This window comes from Acanthopagrus latus, chromosome 7 (genome assembly GCF_904848185.1).
Source record: "Acanthopagrus latus isolate v.2019 chromosome 7, fAcaLat1.1, whole genome shotgun sequence".
Taxonomy (NCBI): domain Eukaryota; kingdom Metazoa; phylum Chordata; class Actinopteri; order Spariformes; family Sparidae; genus Acanthopagrus; species Acanthopagrus latus.
Window position 1 is genome coordinate 7,276,178 of NC_051045.1, and position 21,614 is coordinate 7,297,791.

At 40.4% G+C, this 21,614-nt stretch overlaps 2 protein-coding genes across 3 annotated transcripts; one reads left to right on the forward strand and one right to left on the reverse strand.

Annotated features, from left to right (window-relative positions):
* The first annotated feature begins 1,085 nt into the window (after positions 1–1,085).
* Positions 1,086–9,811, forward strand: eif2d (eukaryotic translation initiation factor 2D). 2 transcript variants are annotated; one of them, XM_037105563.1, is made up of 15 exons: positions 1,086–1,352; positions 2,332–2,522; positions 2,618–2,701; positions 2,824–2,914; positions 2,989–3,096; positions 3,860–4,146; positions 4,429–4,546; positions 4,648–4,693; positions 4,831–4,928; positions 5,049–5,204; positions 6,821–6,910; positions 7,335–7,430; positions 8,443–8,563; positions 9,388–9,562; positions 9,663–9,811. In XM_037105563.1, the coding sequence occupies exons 1-15, from the start codon at positions 1,297–1,299 to the stop codon at positions 9,731–9,733; spliced, it is 1,788 nt and encodes a 595-aa protein (XP_036961458.1). In that variant the 5' UTR covers positions 1,086–1,296; the 3' UTR covers positions 9,734–9,811. The 2 variants fall into 2 exon arrangements, with proteins under 2 accessions (XP_036961458.1, XP_036961457.1); XM_037105562.1 differs by having other exon boundaries at positions 1,088–1,352; positions 4,822–4,928.
* A 3,499-nt stretch (positions 9,812–13,310) lies between these two features.
* On the reverse strand, positions 13,311–15,048 carry LOC119023201 (probable G-protein coupled receptor 139). Its single transcript, XM_037104949.1, has 2 exons — positions 14,935–15,048; positions 13,311–14,772 (listed from the first exon to the last, which is right to left on the reverse strand). Exons 1-2 carry the CDS (start codon positions 15,011–15,013, stop codon positions 13,877–13,879), a joined length of 975 nt encoding a protein of 324 aa, XP_036960844.1. The 5' UTR covers positions 15,014–15,048; the 3' UTR covers positions 13,311–13,876.
* Positions 15,049–21,614: the final 6,566 nt, after the last annotated feature.

Sequence of the window (21,614 nt, forward strand, 5' to 3'; positions counted from 1 at the left end):
CATGTTTAACTCAAATGTGTGGGCAGGCTCAGGGGAGTAATGGAATACAAGTGACGGGATTATGCAATGAGGATGCAAAAAATGTCTCTGTATTCCTTTAAAGTTACAGAAAAAAACATGTATTTAGATTAGAGACACATTAAGTTAAAATGGAATTACCAACACAATAACAATTTTATAATATATAAAGACATACCAGTCTATAACTTTGTAAATGTGCACATATGACAACACTACCCACTTTGTAGTGGATAGGATTCTACCCCCTGATTGGCCACTGAGTGTTTCAGTCTGTTTCCAGGAGCAAAATCAAAAGAGGGTTGAAGCACGTATGAATAGCTATATAGTCCGTCCAGATGGGTGGTGGTGACAGTGTAGGACTGACAGTTTGCACTGTTCAAAAATGGCTGATCTGTGCCTGGATTTGTGGTGCATGACCTCACATTCCCTATAAGCTAAATAGTAGCATTTACTCCATCAGCCAGTGGAACTTTATTAATTCCAGTGCTCACCCTATGGTGGTTCTGGGCAGGTTCCATAACAGACATACTTCATCTGGGAAAAATAAAACGTGCCACTTTGATGTAAGGTACATAAATTAAATAGACATGTTTTCTCTGTTAGCTGCTTTCATTCCTGGTGTTATAAATTCTCTTTAAGACCCCATTATCATGAACGCAGCAGGAGAATGGACATTTTTACTGACACTATAGCATTTATTAGAACAGTTGACTGGTGAACCCCCTGCTGGACACTGTTTTTCATGTTACCAATTGGGTTACCAGAAAATAAAAGATAATAAAGTGGGAATAATGTATCGCGTAATAAAGGGTAACAGTGCATTTAAGCGTGGATAATTAAGTACACAACTTAGTTCTGATGCCATATGAGGAATGTTCTCCTCTTGTTTTCCAACAAAAGCCACTTTGCCCTGGAATGGCCATATAACGCTATTACACACACACACACACACACACACACACACACACACACACACACACACACGCACACACAAATGAACATTTCTTTTCTCATCGTGCGTCCTGTGCCTCCTCCTCCTACCGCGGAACTATCAATCGCGTTGCCGCGGTGATGTTTCACGTCGGAAATAAATATATCACGGACCATCATACCCAACGAGGAAGAACAGCTGATTATTGTGAAGCAAATACAAGGAAAACATTAAGCTATACTGCCAGTGTGGTGGCGTTTCTGTGGCTGTTATTATGAAAACAGTTACATTATCTCCGAGGCAGACATTGAATTCGTCGCAGTAGTTGTCGATTCTCTGAGAAGATGTTTGCCAGACCGTTCCGTGTTAAATCCAACACGGCAATCAAAGGCTCAGACAGGTGAGTCAGAGATGCTGCTGCCAGCAATACGTAGACTTTTGCTGGTCGCCATTTATTCATATCTTCAGAAAATGTCATTATTTTTGACGTAGCGGTTTAAAGAAAACTATTCAAAAAGCCCAACTTCAGACAAGTCAGAGGGCTGTCCAAATGTTTCAGCTGACATGGCTCAACTCAAAACTAGAGTCATCCTTTTGTTAGGCTCAATATTTGTTCATGACACCGGTGGACTCAGACCCCAGTACAAGTGTTTTAGTTGATATTTAGCTGTAGTAAGCTATACTGAAGTTCTGTTAAGTCCTTGTCCTGAACTGAGCAGAAAAAAAACAGCTTTTTAGCTGACAGCATAAAGATTCTTGTCCAGAAGATGTTGTTAAGATGCTCTTAATTTAATATGTTATCTGTATGAATTAATTCTGCAAAGCTGGATTTCTGATATCTGAAATGCTTAACACTGTAGTTAGAGTTGAACATGTCAGTCTGGCCGTCCAGTGTTATGAAGAGTAACTTCTGGTATTTATACATGAATTGCCCAGCCAAGTTGAACAGGATCATGCTTACTGGGGTAAACTTTAATTCTCTGCGATGGAAGAATAAGTCTAGCCAAAAAGGCAGAAACAACGCTGACATTTCAGATGATAATTTATTGTACGGAGAGTATGGGTTACTGCGATGGACTGGCGACCTGTCCAGGGTGTCCCCTGCCTTCGCCCTAAGTCAGCTGGGATAGGCTCCAGCCCCCCCGCGACCCTGCAGAGGATTAAGCGGCGTACATAGAATATGTACAGATGATGGATGGATGGATGGATGGAGTATGGGTTATGTGTCATTAGGATCTTTGAAAATAGCAGATGTGCAAACGTGCAATGGTTTTATATGAAAAGCATTCAAAAATACTGAATGTGCAAAATATGAATCTATAACAGCAGTTATTACCTATATGATGACTGACACTTTTGATTTTTGTTCTTTCCTTTAGGAGAAAACTCAAAGCCGACATATCTGCAGCTTTTCCGTCACTGTCTGCTGACGATGTGTCTGAGCTGGTCCCTAACAAAGAGGAATTAAATGTAGTGAAGGTTTACGCACATAAAGGAGATGCTGTGACACTTTATGTTCTTCACAAAAATCCACTGTTCTTTGAACTGGAGAAACGGCTCTATCCTACAGGTGAAAAGCTGGCCAGTAAATTAAAGTCTCATGATTTAGTGGATAAAAGATTATCAGTCAGTTATTTTAGCTGTGCGTTGTTAATTTTTTTTCAGTGTATGTGCTTTGGCGTTACCCTAATCTCCTGCCGACATTCAGGACATGGACACCTGTGCTTCAGAAGTTAATTGGAGGAGCAGGTAAGCTTCTCTTTTAAAAGGTCATAACCTAGACTGATGTTATACACAGTGCACTTTGATATTGATATTGATATTTGATATATTGATTGATATTAAGTAACGAATCCTTTGTTTCCCGAAAGATCTCATGCTGCCAGGTGTGGTGGTGTCTTCAGGTGGTCTCCCAGATGTGAATCAGGGCAGCTGCTGTGCTGTTACAGTGGTGAACAATAGGTAAATGAGATTAGATTGGACTGACATGTTCCCCACAGATTAAAGTGTGACACTGTTCCTCATGTTGATTGCAGAGCTCCTGTTGCAGTTGGCACTGCTGCAGTATCCACTGCAGAGATGCGCAGCTTGGGTATGAAAGGGAGAGGAGTGTGTGTTGTCCACACGTACATGGATAACCTCTGGTGAGCAGCCGCCATCTTTCTGCTTTTTCTGTGAATTAATGTTTTTGATTGAAGTGACAGTGTGACGTTTTCTTTGAGGAGTTGGATGAAAAGATCAATTCCACTATCTACTACTTACTTACTACTTACATCTGTCCTTTCATTATGAAGCCATGGCCAGGAGATGGAAATAGTTAGGAACAGTTAGACATTTTGTGGCTGGTTCTGTCTGAATGTAAAACAGCTAATTTTGCTCTCCAGTTATCAGAAAACATGCTTGTTTAGTAAAGACCCCAGCAAAAGTCACAAGCAACAACATGTTGTGATTCTTATATGGAGTTATGTGCAGGTTAATGTTTTTTGGCAGGATTTAGACTTAGAACGTAGATCATAGGAAACTTTAATGTCTTCTGAGAGGGTATTTGTGGTACTGCAAAGAACAAATAGATCAGATCAGACAGTCAGGCAGACAAAAACAACAGTACCCAGTCAGTAGCAGCCATCATCAACGTCATCACAGTTCAAGCATACATTTAAAAGTTCATATCAACATTTATCTTTAAAAAGTACAAACTCTCAGAAAAACCCCCCCACAAATAAGCATGTTTCCCAAATCATCAGACTGTTCACAACATTGCCCCCTTAAAACAAATTGTCTTAATGCAGAGCTGGTCCTCTGATAATGTAAATAATTGTAGCCCAAAAATATAATTACTTTTCCAGGATTCACACTGAACTACAATTGAGAAATCATTGCACGTGTGTTTTTATGCACTTCTTTTAGGGCATTTGGAGACAAGTCAGGTCCTCCATCTTTACCGGATGCAGAGAGCGCGGAGCAAGGGGTGAATGGAGAGGAATGTAATTTTGATGAGGAAGAGGTGGAGGAGGAGGAGGAGGAGGAGGAGGTCAAGAAGTGTGTGGAGGAGGAACATAGTTCCTGTGACACGGCGACGGATCAAGCCTGTTCTGGTCTTGAGGAGCTGAGTTTGGCAGAGCAAGCGGAGGAGAAGGGTGAAAAGAGCATTGAGGAAGAGGAGGGGAGCCAGGATGACCCGAAGCATCCACAAGGTATCAGATATTTTGCACTCTTACCATTATACTATTAATATGCAATTTAAAATGTTGTTAAATTTGTATGAAGTATTTACCACCACAGTTGCACTGAATCAGCTCAGAACAGGACTGGCCCTCATAAGCACCATTATCCCAGATGATTGCTGTTGTATTTCTGTGACCATATGGTCTCGGTTTGTTAACACAACTGGAGAATATGGATTTTTCATGTGGTAAAATGGGAGCATGTTCAGAGAGAGAAGAGGATGTGACCCAGGTCATACCCTGATTTCACAGAGATAATGGACGCCCTGCTGTTTCAGTGTTTCCTCCATGCTCTCAAGAGCAAGGTGAAGAAGTCAGAGCTCCCTCTGCTGACCAGTACTTTTCTCCGCAACCACATGTTCTCCTGCTGGTAAAGTACAGTTCATCTATTGAGAATTGCCGAACAGTGATTTAATTAAGTACTTTTGATATATTACTTTACTGTATTGTATTTCTATTTATTTTCTCTAGCCCGAGTGGAAAACAACTTGATATCAAGAAATCCAGCTACAAAAAGGTATTTTAGATGTCCAGGAAAAACATAAGTATTTACTTACAAAGTTTATATGTGTACACACACACACACACACACACACACACACACACACACACACACACACACTTATTACAAGTTTTGTCCAACAGTTGTCAAAGTTCCTACAGGCCATGCAGCAGCAGCATAACCTTGTGCGTGTAAAAGAACTGACCAAGGGTGTGGAGAGCATTGTGGAGGTGGACTGGAAAAATCAAGCGTGAGTGAGCCAAGCCTTGCCTCAACTTAAAGAAATTTTTGGTTGAGTTTCAAATGTATGGTTTCCCAACATTCAGCCCGACCTTTGCTTTTTCTTCTTTATCACATTAACACGCCATAGACTGCGTTCCTTCAGCGCTCCTGAGGGGATAGATGATGAAGCAGCTCCGATGCAGGATGGAGGGGAAGGAGAAGCTCCATACTATCCACCTGAGATAACAACTCTGTACTCCGTGTCAGCTCGCCTGGGGCCCCTCTTTCTGGAGGCAAACAAGAGGTGTGTGTGTGTGTGTGTGTGTGTGTGTGTGTGTGTGTGTCCGTTTATGTTATCCTAACCTCGAATCTTGATACATGGTTCAGACGTAGCAGGGAGAGTTGAAGCTTGTGTTTCAGCAAACTCCGATAAGTTTCCAATAGAGATGAATGTGGCAGTTGGTTCCCTTCCGGAGCTGTTCTGTGGTTGACCTCAATCTCTAATCTCCCAGTGAAGGGATAATGTTCCCATATCAGTGAATCATAAGGCTGTTCCTAAATTGCTCCCTTTTTTATACATGCTTACACAATAGGCACATTTTTTGTTCTATCCAGGACTTACACTGCAGCCATTTTGCCTTGTCGCAGTAGGAGAAGCATAAGTGTCACTAATACCATTCACAATAACTGTGACAGCCTAATGAGCATGAAAGCTCGATACCAAGACCATGAACCTGAACTTATTCATCCTGGTGCTTTTCCTTCTATCGAAGCAAAAATGTCTTTGATGAAGAAACACCTGTTGTGCAGTTTTGTCGAGGACATGCTGTGGTGCATAAATATCCCATTCAGACAATACGATGAGGCTTTTTTTCCATCCGTATGGTTCATATTTGCGCAAAGACTCATGTTCTTGAGGCACCCTCTTTTAGCCTCCCTACCTTCTGTTACTGCTTTTCAAAAGTTTTATTTAATCCAAAATTCTCTACTGCTCTCCCTGTTTTCTCACCATATTGCCTGTCTCCAAAAGGACAAACCTTGTCCTGGCACACTTTGCATGCTTCCAGACCATTAGTTACCAAACCCCTAACCTCAGCACCACATGACCCCCCCAAAAAAGCATCTTTAGAGGATTATTTTTCCCTCTGGTGCTTATTTCAATCGCTTGCTAATGATAATAAAACACTATGTCCATGGTCTCGAGGCATGCACAAAAGAACAAACACACAAACCTGTTATTTCATTCTGATTATAGCTTTCTTCTTCACCTTTTCATTTATTAGCACTTTAAAGTGGGCAGTAGTTAAACTTTTGTGATGAAACCTATTTACCTGGTTGGATTTTCCGGTAAGGGAAAAGAGGAACATGTAATCTTTTAAGACTTTTTAACTTAAACACATCAGAGATCAATTACTTTGTCTTTTTTATCCTCCCTACACATTCTCCTTACTACATTAATGCCTTGGAGTGTCGCTAGAATGAATTCATATAGATTTTAGTGAGGCATAGCTGTATCTTTCCCACAACTGTTCTGCCTTCTGGCCGTGATAGCACGGGTATAAGTAACTAATTACATCCACTCAGATTACTGTAATTAAGTTATTTTTTGGTTGTATTTGCGCTCTCATGATTTTTTTTGTCTGTAATTTACACATACTCAAGGCCAACTTTTCAGTACTCTCTCCACCTCTGCGCGATCGTTATGAGCTACTTTATAATTCCCACCCCAAATAAATAACCTTAGATACATAGATTAACCCATAAAAGTAGTCTGTCATTATTTTCAAATTAGTGTTGAATTCAGTACATTACAAAAGTTTTAAGTGACTCCCTAAGCTGATGACACCTTAATGCATTTCCTTCATTTGCACATTAATTCTTGTCTACTGTGGTTTCATGTGTACTTTGATGCCCCCACAGGAAAGGAGCCGTACTGCAGCCTGCTGAAGTGAGAAGTATTGTCACAGAATATGTGAAGAATAATGAACTGGTGGACGAAAATAATAAGAAGTGAGTAGACGCTTAAGATTCAGTAGTGCCACTGTTTACTGTTACAGTCAATCTATGTGCTTGTCAGCTGTCACAGCTCAGTTTGGGTTTCAATAGCTTAATAGTTTGAGTTTTTCATAATTGGCAGCAGCTGTAAAAGGGAACAAATACAGAGCTAAAGGCTATGACTGGGAAAAATGCTTAAATGTGACCCTGTAATTGAAAGAGACGTCACAAGTTTATTTTTAGGTTGTGAAATTTGTGCTTCTTCTGATGTGAAACAAATTGTCAGTGATGGGAGAAATCAAATAAAATCTGTTGTGGAACTGGCATAACTTAACACGGCGGCAAGTTTATTCCGAAGCGCCATCCATCCAACCGTCTGGGGAGCTTTTTTTTTTTTTTCCCAAGAACTAGCTCCAATGCTTTTCACCCCTCTTAACAGTTACGTGACTATAAACCCGACTCTGTGTGACTGCTTGCTGGAGAAATCAGAGTACCAGGAGGTTCAGTCTCTCAAGTGGGATGACCTCTTCAGCAGGTAAAGACTTATTATTTTGTTTTCTTATCTTGTTTTTATGGGACTTTTATTTGCACAGCATAAAAAATAAATGTCGAGTACTTCACCCAAAGCTCGTCAAGTTCCTTTCTGCACTTCTTTACTTCCTAACCATCTTAAAGTGGACCGCATACAGTGCATGTTACATACTGTAGAATCCTTTGAAGACAAATTTTAATGAATAGAAAGATGATAAATAGCTGCAACATCCACTGCACCAATATGAGGCCACATTTGAATCCCTTGCTCATGTGGGCACGTGGAGGCAGTCAGCATCTTAATTGATGGATAAACACAGGAAAAAAAAATAATCATCCTAATGCAAACCTTAATCCCAAACCAATCCATCAACAAAAATAATGCCGCTGCTCTGAAGTCTGATACTCACATCTGGTTTGTAACTACTGCTATAAAAATAAAATACATTATTAGAGAGACAAAGTCCTTAATGTTTTTAGTTGGCTTTGCCTCAAGCAAAATCCATTTTGCTAATTTTTCAGGCACTAATGAGTGACGAATGGAAAACATTGTTTTTTATTGAAGAATTAAAGTGATTTGAAGATGCTTGTTGGATAAAAGCAAAGACCACCTTGCATTGTGTTTTCCCCACTTGGGACTTATTAAGAATTAAACATCATTGTCCATGTGACTTATTTTGTGGTGCATTCAACACATTGAGCTCTGAAACCTTTTTATTTTTAAGGGTAATTTGATTGATCGATCAATTGGTGCCAGTAGGACATTTTGTTAATGTCTAACATTAACAAATTCACTCGGGAAAATTTAAGATGCAAGGCACTTTCAGATCAGCAGGATTCAAAGAAGAGAAGAGAATTCAAATTTAAATAGGACCAGTAAAAACTAAATTTCCTCTATTATTATCTAATGTCTGGAACGGATAATTTCATTTTGCTTGCTTTTTTTGTTTTTCTTTTGCTATCTTATCGTAACAAAGTTATGGTGTCGATTAAACAATGGCACCTTATTTTCACAGGACACTGGGACGAATGCAGGAGTGTTATCAAGTTGTATTCCCCGGACTGGCACCTGTAACAAGGAAGGGCCACATTGAGCCCATTGACATCTCTGTGGCTTCTCGTGGCTCCAATAAGAAGGTGACAACTTTATTTACAATCCCTTAAATTGCCAGCTGTAGATAAGCAGGAATTTATTAAAATGTGTTTTTACTGTCATATATGAGAGTGTAAAACTCAAAAGCGCACAGTCCACTCACACTTGGAGAGACAGACAGGTTCATTCGTGCTCATGGAATCCCTGGCAAATGTGAACTTGGATATCTTATGATACTGAAGTATTTGAGTTTTGCACATTAACACAATGGATGTTAGATTGTTTTGTACATTACAGAAGGCACAAATGAAAGTTATCAAAGTACTGCAGTGCTGCAAACATGCCCTGGTATACAAAACCTGTTGAACAGATTTCGTACAGACCGTAACAAATGTCACTTCATTATGATTTATATAGTAGTTTTTCAATAAGAACCGTGATGTGATTTAATCATAGCACAATTGCATGATTATTACTGTATCATGCAGCCAAACTAAATAGTGCTAAAGACAAAGTACAGCTGAGGATGATGGGGAGGGCAGTTTTGCAGAAATTTGTTTTGGACCCTCAAAGTTATTTCAAGTCATCGTGAATAGCGGACCATTCAACCAAACTTGTTGTCCAAATGTGGTTGTGATGAATTGGCCGATTTACGTACTGAGATCTTACGGTTGAGGATTAAACTTGTCAGTTCTTTGCTTTTCGTCTGTGCAACCTGTCTAATCAAAACAATTGTGTTTCTGTTTTGCTGTATGTTGTTGGCGATCACAAAATACAGATGCGTCATTGGAAAAATATCATCATTCATCTTTCTGCCTGGTTGATAAAATTTTTACGAGCTGTAATTATTTCCATGCGCTCCCTTTAGGTCACGCTTATAAAGAACCTTGAGGTGTATGGTTTGGATCCTGCAGTAGTAGCCACGGCTTTGCAGCGCAGAGTCCAGGCCAGCTCCGTCTTACAGCCCATCCCAGGGTCGAAGGACAAAGTCCTGGTCCAGATCCAAGGCAACCAGATTCATCAAGTCGGCAATTTGCTGCTAGGTTTGGACCTTAATCATACTTGATATATTGTACTGTTTCTCTGGAAAAGGTTTACTCTAAAAAGTACATTCCATTTGTCTAAGCTTTTATTTCATTTCAGATCATTATCGAATTCCTCGCAAGTACATCCAAGGACTAGAAAAAGCTCCCAAAGGTGGCAAGAAGAAGTAGCATATTAACCAACTATTTACTGAATGAAAACAGAACAGCAACGGGTGTAATAAAGTTAATTCACTGTCATCATCTCAAGGCTGAGTAGTGAATTTTTTCTCATTTGTCTTTTCTGAGAAAATTAGAGTAAAGTGACTAATGGGATAATTTATTCCAGACCAGCATTGTTTCACCACAAAGAAATTCATTTCTGATGTTGCAGAGAAAAATAAATTTGGGAGAAAAATCTAATCTGTCAAGAATTCATTGAAAATGATCAAACCTTTTAATGTTGTGTCCAAAAAGTTCAGTCATGTGAGAAGATTGTTTGGATATAATTCAATCAAGTTTCATTACGTGGCTCAATTCTCAAATGATCGTTTTAATTTCTCCAATGTTGGGTGGATGTTTTCACATTATTTTGTCAAAGACAATAGTCGTTTTTGTTTTTTTTTGGAAAATCATGCTGCACTTTCCTCTCTCATCTTCATATAAGCTGGTGATGCTGTACAGTATTCAGAGTTCAGCTTTTACCACTTGATGTTGCAGTTTGACAATGACATTTTTTTCCAGATCCACACGTTCGTAACTAGTTTTGAAAAGAGCTCAAAAAGTTTTACCTGTGTTGATCATCTTTTGAGAACATTTTGGGTGACATTTTATGTCATCTTTAGACTGGCAGCAGTTGGTAGATGACAGGAAATGAGGACAGAGAATAATGTGGAGTACCATCTGCCAAACCACCCCAGCTGGAGAGAAAACGGGAACATTGGTGTTTACGGTTCTGTACCTTCATTCTTTAACCTGTATTTCCGTATTCGTACCTGGAAGCTCAGCTGACACCGCTTAGGATCAGGCCTTGTTTTGGTAGTGCTGGAGTGAAAACGCAAAGAAACATAGATGCAATTTAAAAAGTCACAGAAACCTGTTTCAAGCAGGCCACTATTTTGTTATGTGTTCCTTACAATTCAAAATGGCATTATTTCACCAGGGTAAGTAGCCACACCAAAGGAATTTTTTATATTTCTCCTGTGGTAAAAAAAAATTGTCATGTTCCTCACAGAAATTTGCCATCATTCTTCATTTTGATTTTGGTTGTTTTTGTCGGGGTCTTCTTTTTTAGCAACAAACTTAACTTCAACTGAGGCTGTGTGCAATTAGACAGCCTCAGTTATGTTGAGGTCAGGTCTTTGTGGTAGCCAATCTAGTGTTCCATGTGCAAATGTGCTTTCTGAGCCTTTATCATATTTGTCATTTGTTGTAGTGGTAAAGGGTGGAATTTGTGCCAATCTGTTGTTTCTCTTAAGGTAATAAAGATTTTTTTTCTATTTAAATGTTTTTTTTCCCAGCCTGCGCACCCATATTTTCATCTTCCTCTCCACTCCTCCCTTTATAGTCCATAGTCTCAAGTTCATTTTCTTAAGTCTCTATAAACTCTTTAGTGTCCAGCAACTTTAGATGAAAGTGGATCTGAGTGGATAAAGATGTTGACACACTCATCTGAGTTTTGTCCAGGTATCAGCGTGTGTTCAAAGCAATTCAAAAAAGTTTAATGAGAAGGAACGCGTTGTGCCGCTGGTATGCAGGATGTTCTTCCCTGGTCTTGGCTCCCAGGCACTGATGCGTGATGGTGGTCTGGCACTAAGATGATAGCAGCAAGTCCTATTATTTTTAAGTGGGGCCTCCATCCATCAGACATGTTGTTTTAGCTCATCCCACAGCTGATAGCGCACACCTTGAACTGTTTTGACAATGTTCCTCAAACCATTCCTGGGCCATATTTTTTTCTTCTTTGGCGTTGCAGGGTGCTTTATTATGCAGAAAGAGGCCACCGCCATCAGGGAATACTGTAGCTATGAAGGGTTGTAGTTGATCTGCAACAGTATTTAGGCAGGCAGTACAATGCCGAGACCTTAGATTACACTGCGTCCGCCAGCCATGATGCCATCTCTTCCCCAGGTTAAAAATATAAACACAAATGTGATTCATCAGACCGGGCCACCTGCTTCCATTGCTCCATGGTCCAGGTCTAATGCTCACATGTACTTTTGGAGGTGGACAGGGGTCTGCACGGACTAGATTAACACTTTTAGCTGTTTACAAGAAAATGTTTAGATGCTTTTTTTTTTTTTTTTAATTAAATACTGTCCATTGCTGCAGCACCTCTATTCACTCTCAGCCTGAAATGCTCTGTTTTAGTTCCAGTCTTTTAAAGTCAGATCAGGCTGACCTTTGCTCCCCCTTATGCATTAGTGGTGCCCATGACTCTGTCACTGGTTCAACGATTCCCCTTCATTGGACCACTTGGAGAAGTCGTTGCCGAGAACCTTACACAAAACATCAACTTCAAGAAGTGACTGTCGAGTAGCTGATTCATATACCCAAACCCTTGAAAGGTGTCATGGTTAATGCAACCATAAACGTTAAGACTTAACCTGTCAGAGGATTAACTGTGCTGTTAAAGGTCAGTATGAGAATCCATCATGGGCTCTCCTAACATGTAAACCAGCCGTCCTATGATGGTGACATCAGAAGAAGAGATATCCGATGTCTTGACTGATGTCTGCGGTGGAATGGAAAACATTTTTTCACACCTCTACTGAACTGTCCCTTTTAAGTAAGATGTCTGTCTGGTCATACAGAGATATGGCCATGTTATTGCCCATATGTAGCCTGTGTTCTGGCTGCAACATCGGTACCACCTGTTGACCGTAATTCGTTGCTTAATTTGGGCCGAATGTTCGCAGGCTGTATGGACTGTCACTGGGCCGGACCAGTTTTGCTACAAGGGATTTGTTTAGGCCAAACAGACAAACAAAAGAAAGGCTTTTAGTATTATTCTCTTAGTTGGTGAATAAATAGTTTACAGTACTTCAGGAGAAAGCAGCACAGTACACTTTGTAGTTTTGTATCTATTCTAGCTTTTGCTTTACACATTTCTCGGTGAGATTCAGAGTTTCATTATTATGGTGCCGAGTTTTGTATTTTTAGATCACGGGCCATTGTTGGTCAGTGCTTTCTTTGGAAAAATGGCATGTCTCTTTTTTGTTTCAATTTGAGGGGAGAAACATAAAAGTATGAGCTGAGAATGTAGTTTTATAAAATTGCATTTCAATGATGGATTTTGATTTGGGAGCAGCGTTGTGGTCAAGACCACCTCATCCAAAATAACCAAGTCATTACCAAGACCAGAGTGTATCGAGACTGAGACCCAGTCAAGACTAAGGCATGTCCTGCGCTGCATGACACACAAACAATAAAATCTGGAACATGCAAACCATATGCAGTCCTCAAGTTGTGCACCCACGGAAGAAGAGAAAAAAAAAACTCATTCACCTCTTTTATTGCCTCTCTGGTTTTGGCTGGACATTAAAATCCGGAGTGCTCTTCGTGACCGAGACAAGACAAATATGTCCAAGGAGAGATGACCAAGATTAAAACAATTTCTTGCCCGATCTCATGACAGATCTTGAGTACTACAATGCTACTTTTGAGACTACTGGCGTTAGTTTAGGAAACCAAACAAAAATTGAAACAAATATCAACTTTATTTCAGACCATCAGGAAATCATCAAAATAAGATAAGAAAATTATTTCTGGCATAGCAAACATTAAATGTTCCAAAATCAAATAGTAAAAAATGCTTGAATATGAGAATATCAGTGATCTGCTTACATTTGCAATAAAAACTCCATCCACATAAATTCATGCTAAAACTATTCAAGCATGCTACACATTTATCATGTCTCTGATTTTGCCAACTACATTTGTGCTAGAGTGTTACAAACTGCCGTGCCAAGAATGACAATGTCTGTAGAGTCAGGTCTTGTTTCTTGTTTGTTCTGGATCTGGAAACCATTTGCAGGAAATTAATTCTGAAATTGTCTTTGCCATGTCAAACAGTGGGGATGTGTCTCATGATTGTTAACAAGCAGGTTAAGCCGTCTCACTTCTTTAACAGTAGGTCATGGTGAGAAAAACACAGTAATAAAGAGAATTAGATTGTATTTTATGGAGCAGTACTTCAGTGATGGTCGTTATGTGGTTATGACCTGAATGAGGTAATTTCCTCTGTTCCCAGACACCAGGAGAGTACACATGCACAAGCCACCTTCAGCGTTTCAGTAATTGTGTTTAGTAAAGGCCTAGATGGGTTTTATCCGTCTACAGTCTTGTTTTGCAGCAGAAGGACACCTGTCTGGCGCAAGCAGAGAACTCTTGGCGAAACCTGGACTGGGTGCAGACATATAAGTACATGTTGGCAGCCGCGTTGCTCAGGCTGAGCATGGTGCCAGTGTCCGCTGCTATATTTATCTTGAGGTTATAATCATTACGATCCAAAGTGTACATGTGAGTGGTGCGGAGGATGATCTGCGTTATAGCACGGGTGACGGACAGCAGCACAAAACTCATGGACACAGTGACGAGAAGCACTACAGATTTTCTCTTCCGGGAGCGCAGCAGGGGCATGACTTTGTTGACCCTTGAAGTTAAATCAGCAGTGATATGAACACGGTTGCTGAGGGAGATCAGGCGCAGAGTGAGCCCGTTCAGTGTAAGGATGATGACAAAGGGGAATACGTAGGCTTGCAGCGTTTGAAACCAAACCAGGGTGTGAATTAAGTGCGATGGGGCCTCTGGACTGTAGATACATCTAGTCTGGTTGTTCGTGTAGACTGACGTGTTAGACCAGAAGTAAGGAATGGCACAAAGATGACTGAAGAGAAAAACTGCTGTTATAGTCCATGCCGCACATCTTTGAGTGCAGATTTTGTTTTTCACTTTCCATGTGTGGATAGAAATAAAACGTTCCACTGTAAAGACAACCACCAGCCACGTTGAGGCGTTGTATGCTCCATAGTTAAAAATGTCCCTCAGGCTGCACCATGGCTCGTAACTCCAAAACGGCTCCTGCTGGTGGTACTTAACGGAAAGTTCAAGAACCACAATGAAGAGCAGAACGAGGTTGTCGGCCACAGACATGGCCATCAGGTAGAAAGTGCTGGATTTGGAGAGCATGCAGTTCCTCCTCAAGATAATCAGAAAGGTGATGGAGTTGGCTGAGGAGTAGATAAAGGCATCAATAAAGGCATCTCCCTCAGAGATATCACCGCTACCCTTCTAAAATTAACAGCATCGTTTATAAACCATAAAACAGGAAAGTGTTTTGTATGAGATGAGCCAAAAGCTCTAACTCTTATATGAAGTTTGGATGTACTTACAGGGAATTCCAACAGCTGCTAAAGCAGGGTAGAAGACCTCTTGTAGTGTCACCATCCAGTGTTTCTTTTGAAGGCTCATATTCTCCCATGGACGGTACCGTGATAGAAGCAACATCATAGAAGCATCTTAGCTCAATATGCACATATGGCTTACGCACAAGTTGGTCACTCCCACCTCATCTCGCATACAAACCATGTGTGTAAACAGCCTGGTTTGATCATAAAAGTGGATTTATGATGCTGTGATTGCAGCGAAGAAACATTTTTTGAAGAACTGCCTTTATCTGTATCTGTGAAGTTCATAAAATTGTATAAATATTTGATAACAGCAGGAAACTTAAAACCTGCAGGGCAGCAGAACCAATATATGTCATGTTATGTTTTTTGGGTTTTTGCCTTTCCTTTATTACGTTATGTAGCATTTTTGTACACATAAAAGGTCTGCAATGTGAAAAGGCTCATAGTTCTTGCCAAGGAAGATACTCTCTTCCACAGCAAACACTGCTCCTGCGCTGCCTGACTGAAACACCTGGTTTGGAGTCAGTCTTAAGTACTGTAACTTGCTAACAGGCATTATATAAATATAGGATTTTATATATTTAGTGTAAAATAAATACAGTGATCAGTCAGCAGACATACAGTTTCAACTGCTGTAGTGGCGTTATTTTAGATCACACTACCTTGCTCGGCATGACCTGCCCAAATGTCACTGTCTGTCTCTTTTAGCTCTTTATTTGGTCAAACCAATTCTGAAGGGACAAATCTGGATCCTTTAGCTACTAGATGCTTTACTTTGTTCAACAGATAGATGCTGTTTCGGGCCGAGGAGGTTGTGATCAGAAAGAATAAACTTAATCTTAATGGATAACATGACATAACTTTTTTTTAGCCATCATAGCAGCTAGCTCTACAGATAGCAATGTTGGTCCACAACTTTGGTCCAGATAAACTATTTCCACAAATATTTGATTGATTGCCTTGAGATTTTGAACAGATTTCATGGTCTCTGAAGGATAAATCTTACTATAGAGCAAGAAATCTCAAAAAAACAAACAAGCAGAAGGTTAAATGAGTACGGAGGACGTCATCGACACAGGTTTATATTCTGCAGTAAGAACTGGAGGCGAGTTTCTATCAACAATAATACGCTAGCTAATGTTAACCTTCAATGTTAACCTTTGCTTGGCTGCACCATCAGCTGCTCTGGGATACCTTTTTCATCTGCTGTTGAGGTCGGACTTAGAGTGAACAAACACCCTGAAACATGTTTGATATTAACAGGGCAACCCCAATGAGTCTGCCATTGATCTAGTCATAATCTAGTCTGATTATCTGGTGATTAAGCCTTCAAATCTGATCATTGTCTGTTTTTGTCTCAACAACTATTAAATAGAGGACATCAAAGTTAAAGTTGCCTGCAGGAGAAATTGTTGAGATTTTTTGTCGGCACCTGAGTTTTTTTTTATACTGCCAATGTGTGAATACTTTGGTTTATGACCAAACACATGCAAAACTATGTCATTACCACCATCATTACCACCAAACTGAACCGTCTGATTATTGCTAATAGGCAAATGCAAGGATACTCACACGCTCAACAAAGATGGTGAACACAATAAACATTATTCCCGTTCCCGCGAACATCCAAAACATCTGTGTGTTAACTTTCGTTGTTGTGTTGTTCTTAGCATTTAGCTCAAATCACTGCTGCTATTAGCATGGCTGTAGATTGTACATTTTGGTGATGAACATTCGATACCTCCACTTACATCATGCAACAAAATGTGTCATATGCCACAACAGAACATTACTGTAGTCTTGTGATTCAGCCTGCATATATTTTGTTTGTGGCACATGATGCAATCTTGTGACTCCAAAAAAAACGAAATGAAAATGAAAGAAACACTAAACTTGTTTGCTGCACATCTGCACAAATTGATGTCTTGTATAAAACTGGATATTGGGTAGCGACTTTATCAGGTAGTCCCTTCTATAATGTTATTGACAGGACAGAGTAAGACATTGATCCGTCTAACTTAATCTAGGATAACCTAGTTAAGAAGACGCACTTCAGACTTTTTCGATCCCTGAAATTCAAATTAGAAAAGCCAATTTCTATAACCAACGTGCAGCTCAAGGAATACATGGAGAACACATAATGACGTTTGCAGTCATCACACTCTGGAGCCCAGTCACTCTAGTGCTTGAGTTTCGTAATAGGAGTGCATTAATATGAGAGAGCCCCCAAATCATGATTTCTATCTCTGAGCCAGGACAAAAGAAAGGCCTCAGTCCAAGAATCATGCATTAATATTAATAAGAGCTGATGAGATGCTTTTTTGGCCTGTCTTGTGATTTACTTTCCAGATGAGTCTTCTCTGCTGCAAGTCTTCAATGAGATGTTTCACTTGAATGCGTTTTAGCTTTCCAGAGTTTGACTTTTTTTCTTCTAGGGTTTAGGCTGTTGGCCAGGTCATAGATGTCATTTTCTCACCAATCAATGGGTGAAAAGGAGTGATTTGATACAATCCGGACACACAACGCATTTAATATTAATGCATTTTTAATAAACAGCAAAGGCATCTGTGCAGCAGTGAGGGCATGGCTGTAGCGCTTCATGGCTCAGCAAACTGAAGCTGAGCTCATACATTATCCGTCTCATGTACTCTCATGGGGGAGCAGACGCAAACACAATCAGGAGATTAGCGCGGTGCAACTACTTGCTGTAGTAAGGCATTGCAGTAAGAAAAAAGAGGGTTAAATGAGTCTGGGTCACTGGGGAGATGTGGTCCATGTGTTTTTATTTTTTATTATTCTTCAGTGAAAACTGCTTGATGAGATTTCCAGAGTCTCTCACAAGTAGTATGCTCGCCAACATTGGCCTCAAGGCCACCATACAAAATGGAAATGAGTGTGATTGCTGTTCTAATGCTTTACAGTGAGGAAATAACAAAAGCAGAAGGTCAAATGAGTGAGTGAGTGGGAAGATGCAGTCAACACTGTTTTAAAATCCTTTGGCAAAAACGGGAAGTGATTTTAAGTTTCTGTAAACGGTAGCATGCAGGCTAACGTCAGACTCAAGGGACAGAATGTTTACCTTTCCATAGCAGCACCATCAGCTGCTCTGGGATGCCTCTCTCATTGGTTGTTGTAGTCCAGCTTGGAAAGTGCAGATGTTGTCATCAAGTTTTTAAACTGTAAACACAAAACACGTTTGACATTATCTGGACCGCCCCGGTGAGTCTACGAGCAGTCTGGGATCTATAAACCCCTCACATTACCAGATAATCTGCGCTAGACGGTACTTTTAATAGGTACACATGAAATCAAAAGACACATTCTGTTTCACGTATGGTCTCCACATTTTCACATTCAATTGCCTATTTTCACATGTGAATTAAAAGCTTTAACATGTGAAAATAGTGATTGGCTTATTTCCACATGAGGAAGCATTCTAACATTTATTTTGTTTTTTTTAAAATGGGTATGGCATGCAACAGAGAGCCCTGACTGGCAAGAAAATTGAGACATTGTGGTTATGTGGTCAGCCTTTTATTTGGCTACATGGATGTCCACTAAAAGAAAAAATTGGATTTTCACTCACTTCTGTGTGAGCTTGCAAACAGGAGTTTTGTTTGTTTTTTTTGTGGTCCGTGTGACTCTGCTATGTCTAATCTAATTTGGCTTAAACTCTTGGAAACGGGGGGAAAAAAAAACATTATTCAAGCCAAGAGTTAGCCAAGCCACTGCACACTGGAATATTATTCACATTATCAAAACTGACAGTAATGTCTTGGCTAATTGATGTCACCTTATTACAAGGCTGACACTGATTAAATAAGATGTCCTGTTATTAATGTTTGAGATCTGACTTGGATCTGCTCTTCAGTATCACATGATAAATCTGAAATTGCCTTTGTCTTTTCTTTTCTTTTCTTTTTTCTTTATGAGCAAATCATGTTAACTGAAGCCATCGCTTGTTTGTCTGCTGCTGGGACTCCTCTCCAAACCTTTTGCTCTGTTGTCTTTGGAAGCTATGCTGCACTGTGCACTAAAATACAAGCACTCAACTGAGGAATGGAAATTCTCTCCGCAATCAGTCCGCTCTCCCTCCAGATGCCCCATCTGCTGTGATGATGAAGGAGACTGTCCTTCTCAGAAGCATAATTTAGCTGAAACATAAAACATATGCACTGTATTAATTTGTTTTTCAGCAAGTCCAATCACAGTGATGAGTAAGGTTTCACTAAAAGCAACTTGAAATGTCTGTGCTCTCGTAGACCAAGCAAGCATTCTCCATCCTGATTGGATGACTGACAACCCTAATGTAAGTGTTGTCACTTACAACGTAGCAATGTCCCAAAGCCTACCTAGCATGCCTTATTGTCTATTTTTCTCTAATTAAGACGAGTTGTTTACTAAATAAACATCATGAAGTATTGAAGAAGACTGGAAACACAGCGGGTGAGGTCATAAACTTGCTAAGAAACTTCGAGAGTACTGTAATTTTCTCATAAGCTGGACTTGTTTCTTCAAAGGCAAAGGCCCAACAGTTGCGTTTTATTCACTCAAGCTTCATCCAAAATGGTAATAAGCCTAAATAAAATCCGCAAGATCTGGATTATTATTTGGATCCGCGTCAAATTCTACTCGCTCACAGACACCAGCCACCTAAATACCTCTGATTTTTGTCTGCGGGTTGTCCGTCTGTCCGTCCATCCATACGTACACTATATTGCCAAAAGTATTCACTCACCCATCCAAATAATTGAAATCAGGTGTTCCAATCACTTCCATGGCCTCAGGCATATAAAAGCAACTAGGCATGCAGACTGTTTCTACAAACATTTGTGAAAGAATGGGTCGCTCTCAGGAGCTCAGTGAGTTCCAGCGTGGTACTGTGATAGGATGCCACCTGTGCAACAAGTCCAGTCTTGAAATTTCCTTGCTCCCAAATATTCCACAGTCAACTGTCAGTGGTATTATAACAAAGTAGAGGCGATTGGGAATGACAGCAACTCAGCCACGAGGTGGTAGGCCATGTGAAATGACGGAGCGGGGTCAGCGGATGCTGAGGCGCATAGTGCGCAGGGGTCGCCAACTTTCTGCAGAGTTAATCACTACAGACCTCCAAACTTCATGTGGCTCTCAGATTAGCTCAAGATCAGTGCGTAGAGAGCTTCATAGAATGGGTTTCTATCGCCGAGTAGCTGCATCCAAGCCATACATCAGCAAGTGCAATGCCAGTGTCAGATGCAGTGGTGTTAAGTACACTGGAGCAGTGGAGACACGTCGTCTGGAGTAATGAATCACACTTCTCCATCTGGCAATCAGATGGACGAGTCTGGGTTCAGTGGTTGCCAGGAGAACGGTTCTTGTCTGACTGCATTGTGCCAAGTGTAAAGTTTGGTGAAGGCGGGATTATGGTGTGGGGTTGTTTTTCAGCAGCTGGGCTTGGCCCCTTACTTCCAAGGAAAGGAACTCGGAATGCTTCAGCATACCAAGAGATGTTGGACAGTTCCATGCTCCCAACTTTGTGGGAACACTTTGGGGATGACCCCTTCCTGTTCCAACATGACTGTGCAGGTCCATAAAGACATGGAGGACAGAGTTTGGTGTGGATAGAGTCCTGACCTCAACCCGATAGGACACCTTTGGGATTAACTGGAGTGGAGACTGAGAGCCAGGCCTTCATCACTCCATCCGTCCAACATCACTGTGTGACCTCACAAATGTGCTTCTGGAAGAATGGACAAAAATTCCCATAAACGCACTACTAAAACTTGTGGAAAGCCTTCCCAGATGAGTTGAAGCTGTTATAGCTGCAAAGGATGGACTGACGTCATATTAAACCCTATGGATTAAGCATGGAATGACAGTTAAGTTCATATGTGAGTCAAGGCAGGTGAGTGAATACTTTTGGCAATATAGTGTACGTCCCACATTTGTGAACAAGAACGTCTTGCAGGAACTTAATCAAATTGTGTCTAAATCTCCACTTTGATTCAAGGATGAACTCATTCAATTTCGGTGGACAATGGTCAGTGTTCAAGGTCACTGTGACCTTGTGAACAACATTTTTGGCCTAAACCGTTTTTACGGTATAATTGAACACAAATGTCTGATATTCTATTCTAATGATATTAATATCCTGAGAAAATTAACAAAAATGTCCCAGAAAGTGAGAGAAAATTCCTGGATCTGTGTCTTTATCGGGCACCAAAAGTTAATGTGGTCTGTTCTGGGCTGAGACCCATCCACGAACAAAAACATAACCTAGTACCAAGTATGAGCAAAGAAATATCCAAATGTTGTTCAAAGCTGCAACACACTAAAGATCATTTAAGGCTGCATGTTTGCTTTAAGTGTAATGCATTAACACAATGCTTATATAAGCATAACGTTTACACAAACAAAGGGTTGGACCGTAAGTGAGGCAATGTTACAATAGCAACGATAAATAAAGGCACTTTTACAAAACTCGAGTGGTCTTAAAGATGTCCAGGTCTTCACAGTGCAGGTATGTCTCTGACTGAGAGCGGAAAAAAGGGTGGCCGAAGGCACAGAGAGAAAGAAAAACACCTTCAGACACGTGCGCCGGATAATATAATAGATATCCCTGTTGCCACGGCGACCGGGGTTCACCAATCTGTACTGTACAGGAAAAGGACTCATCTGGA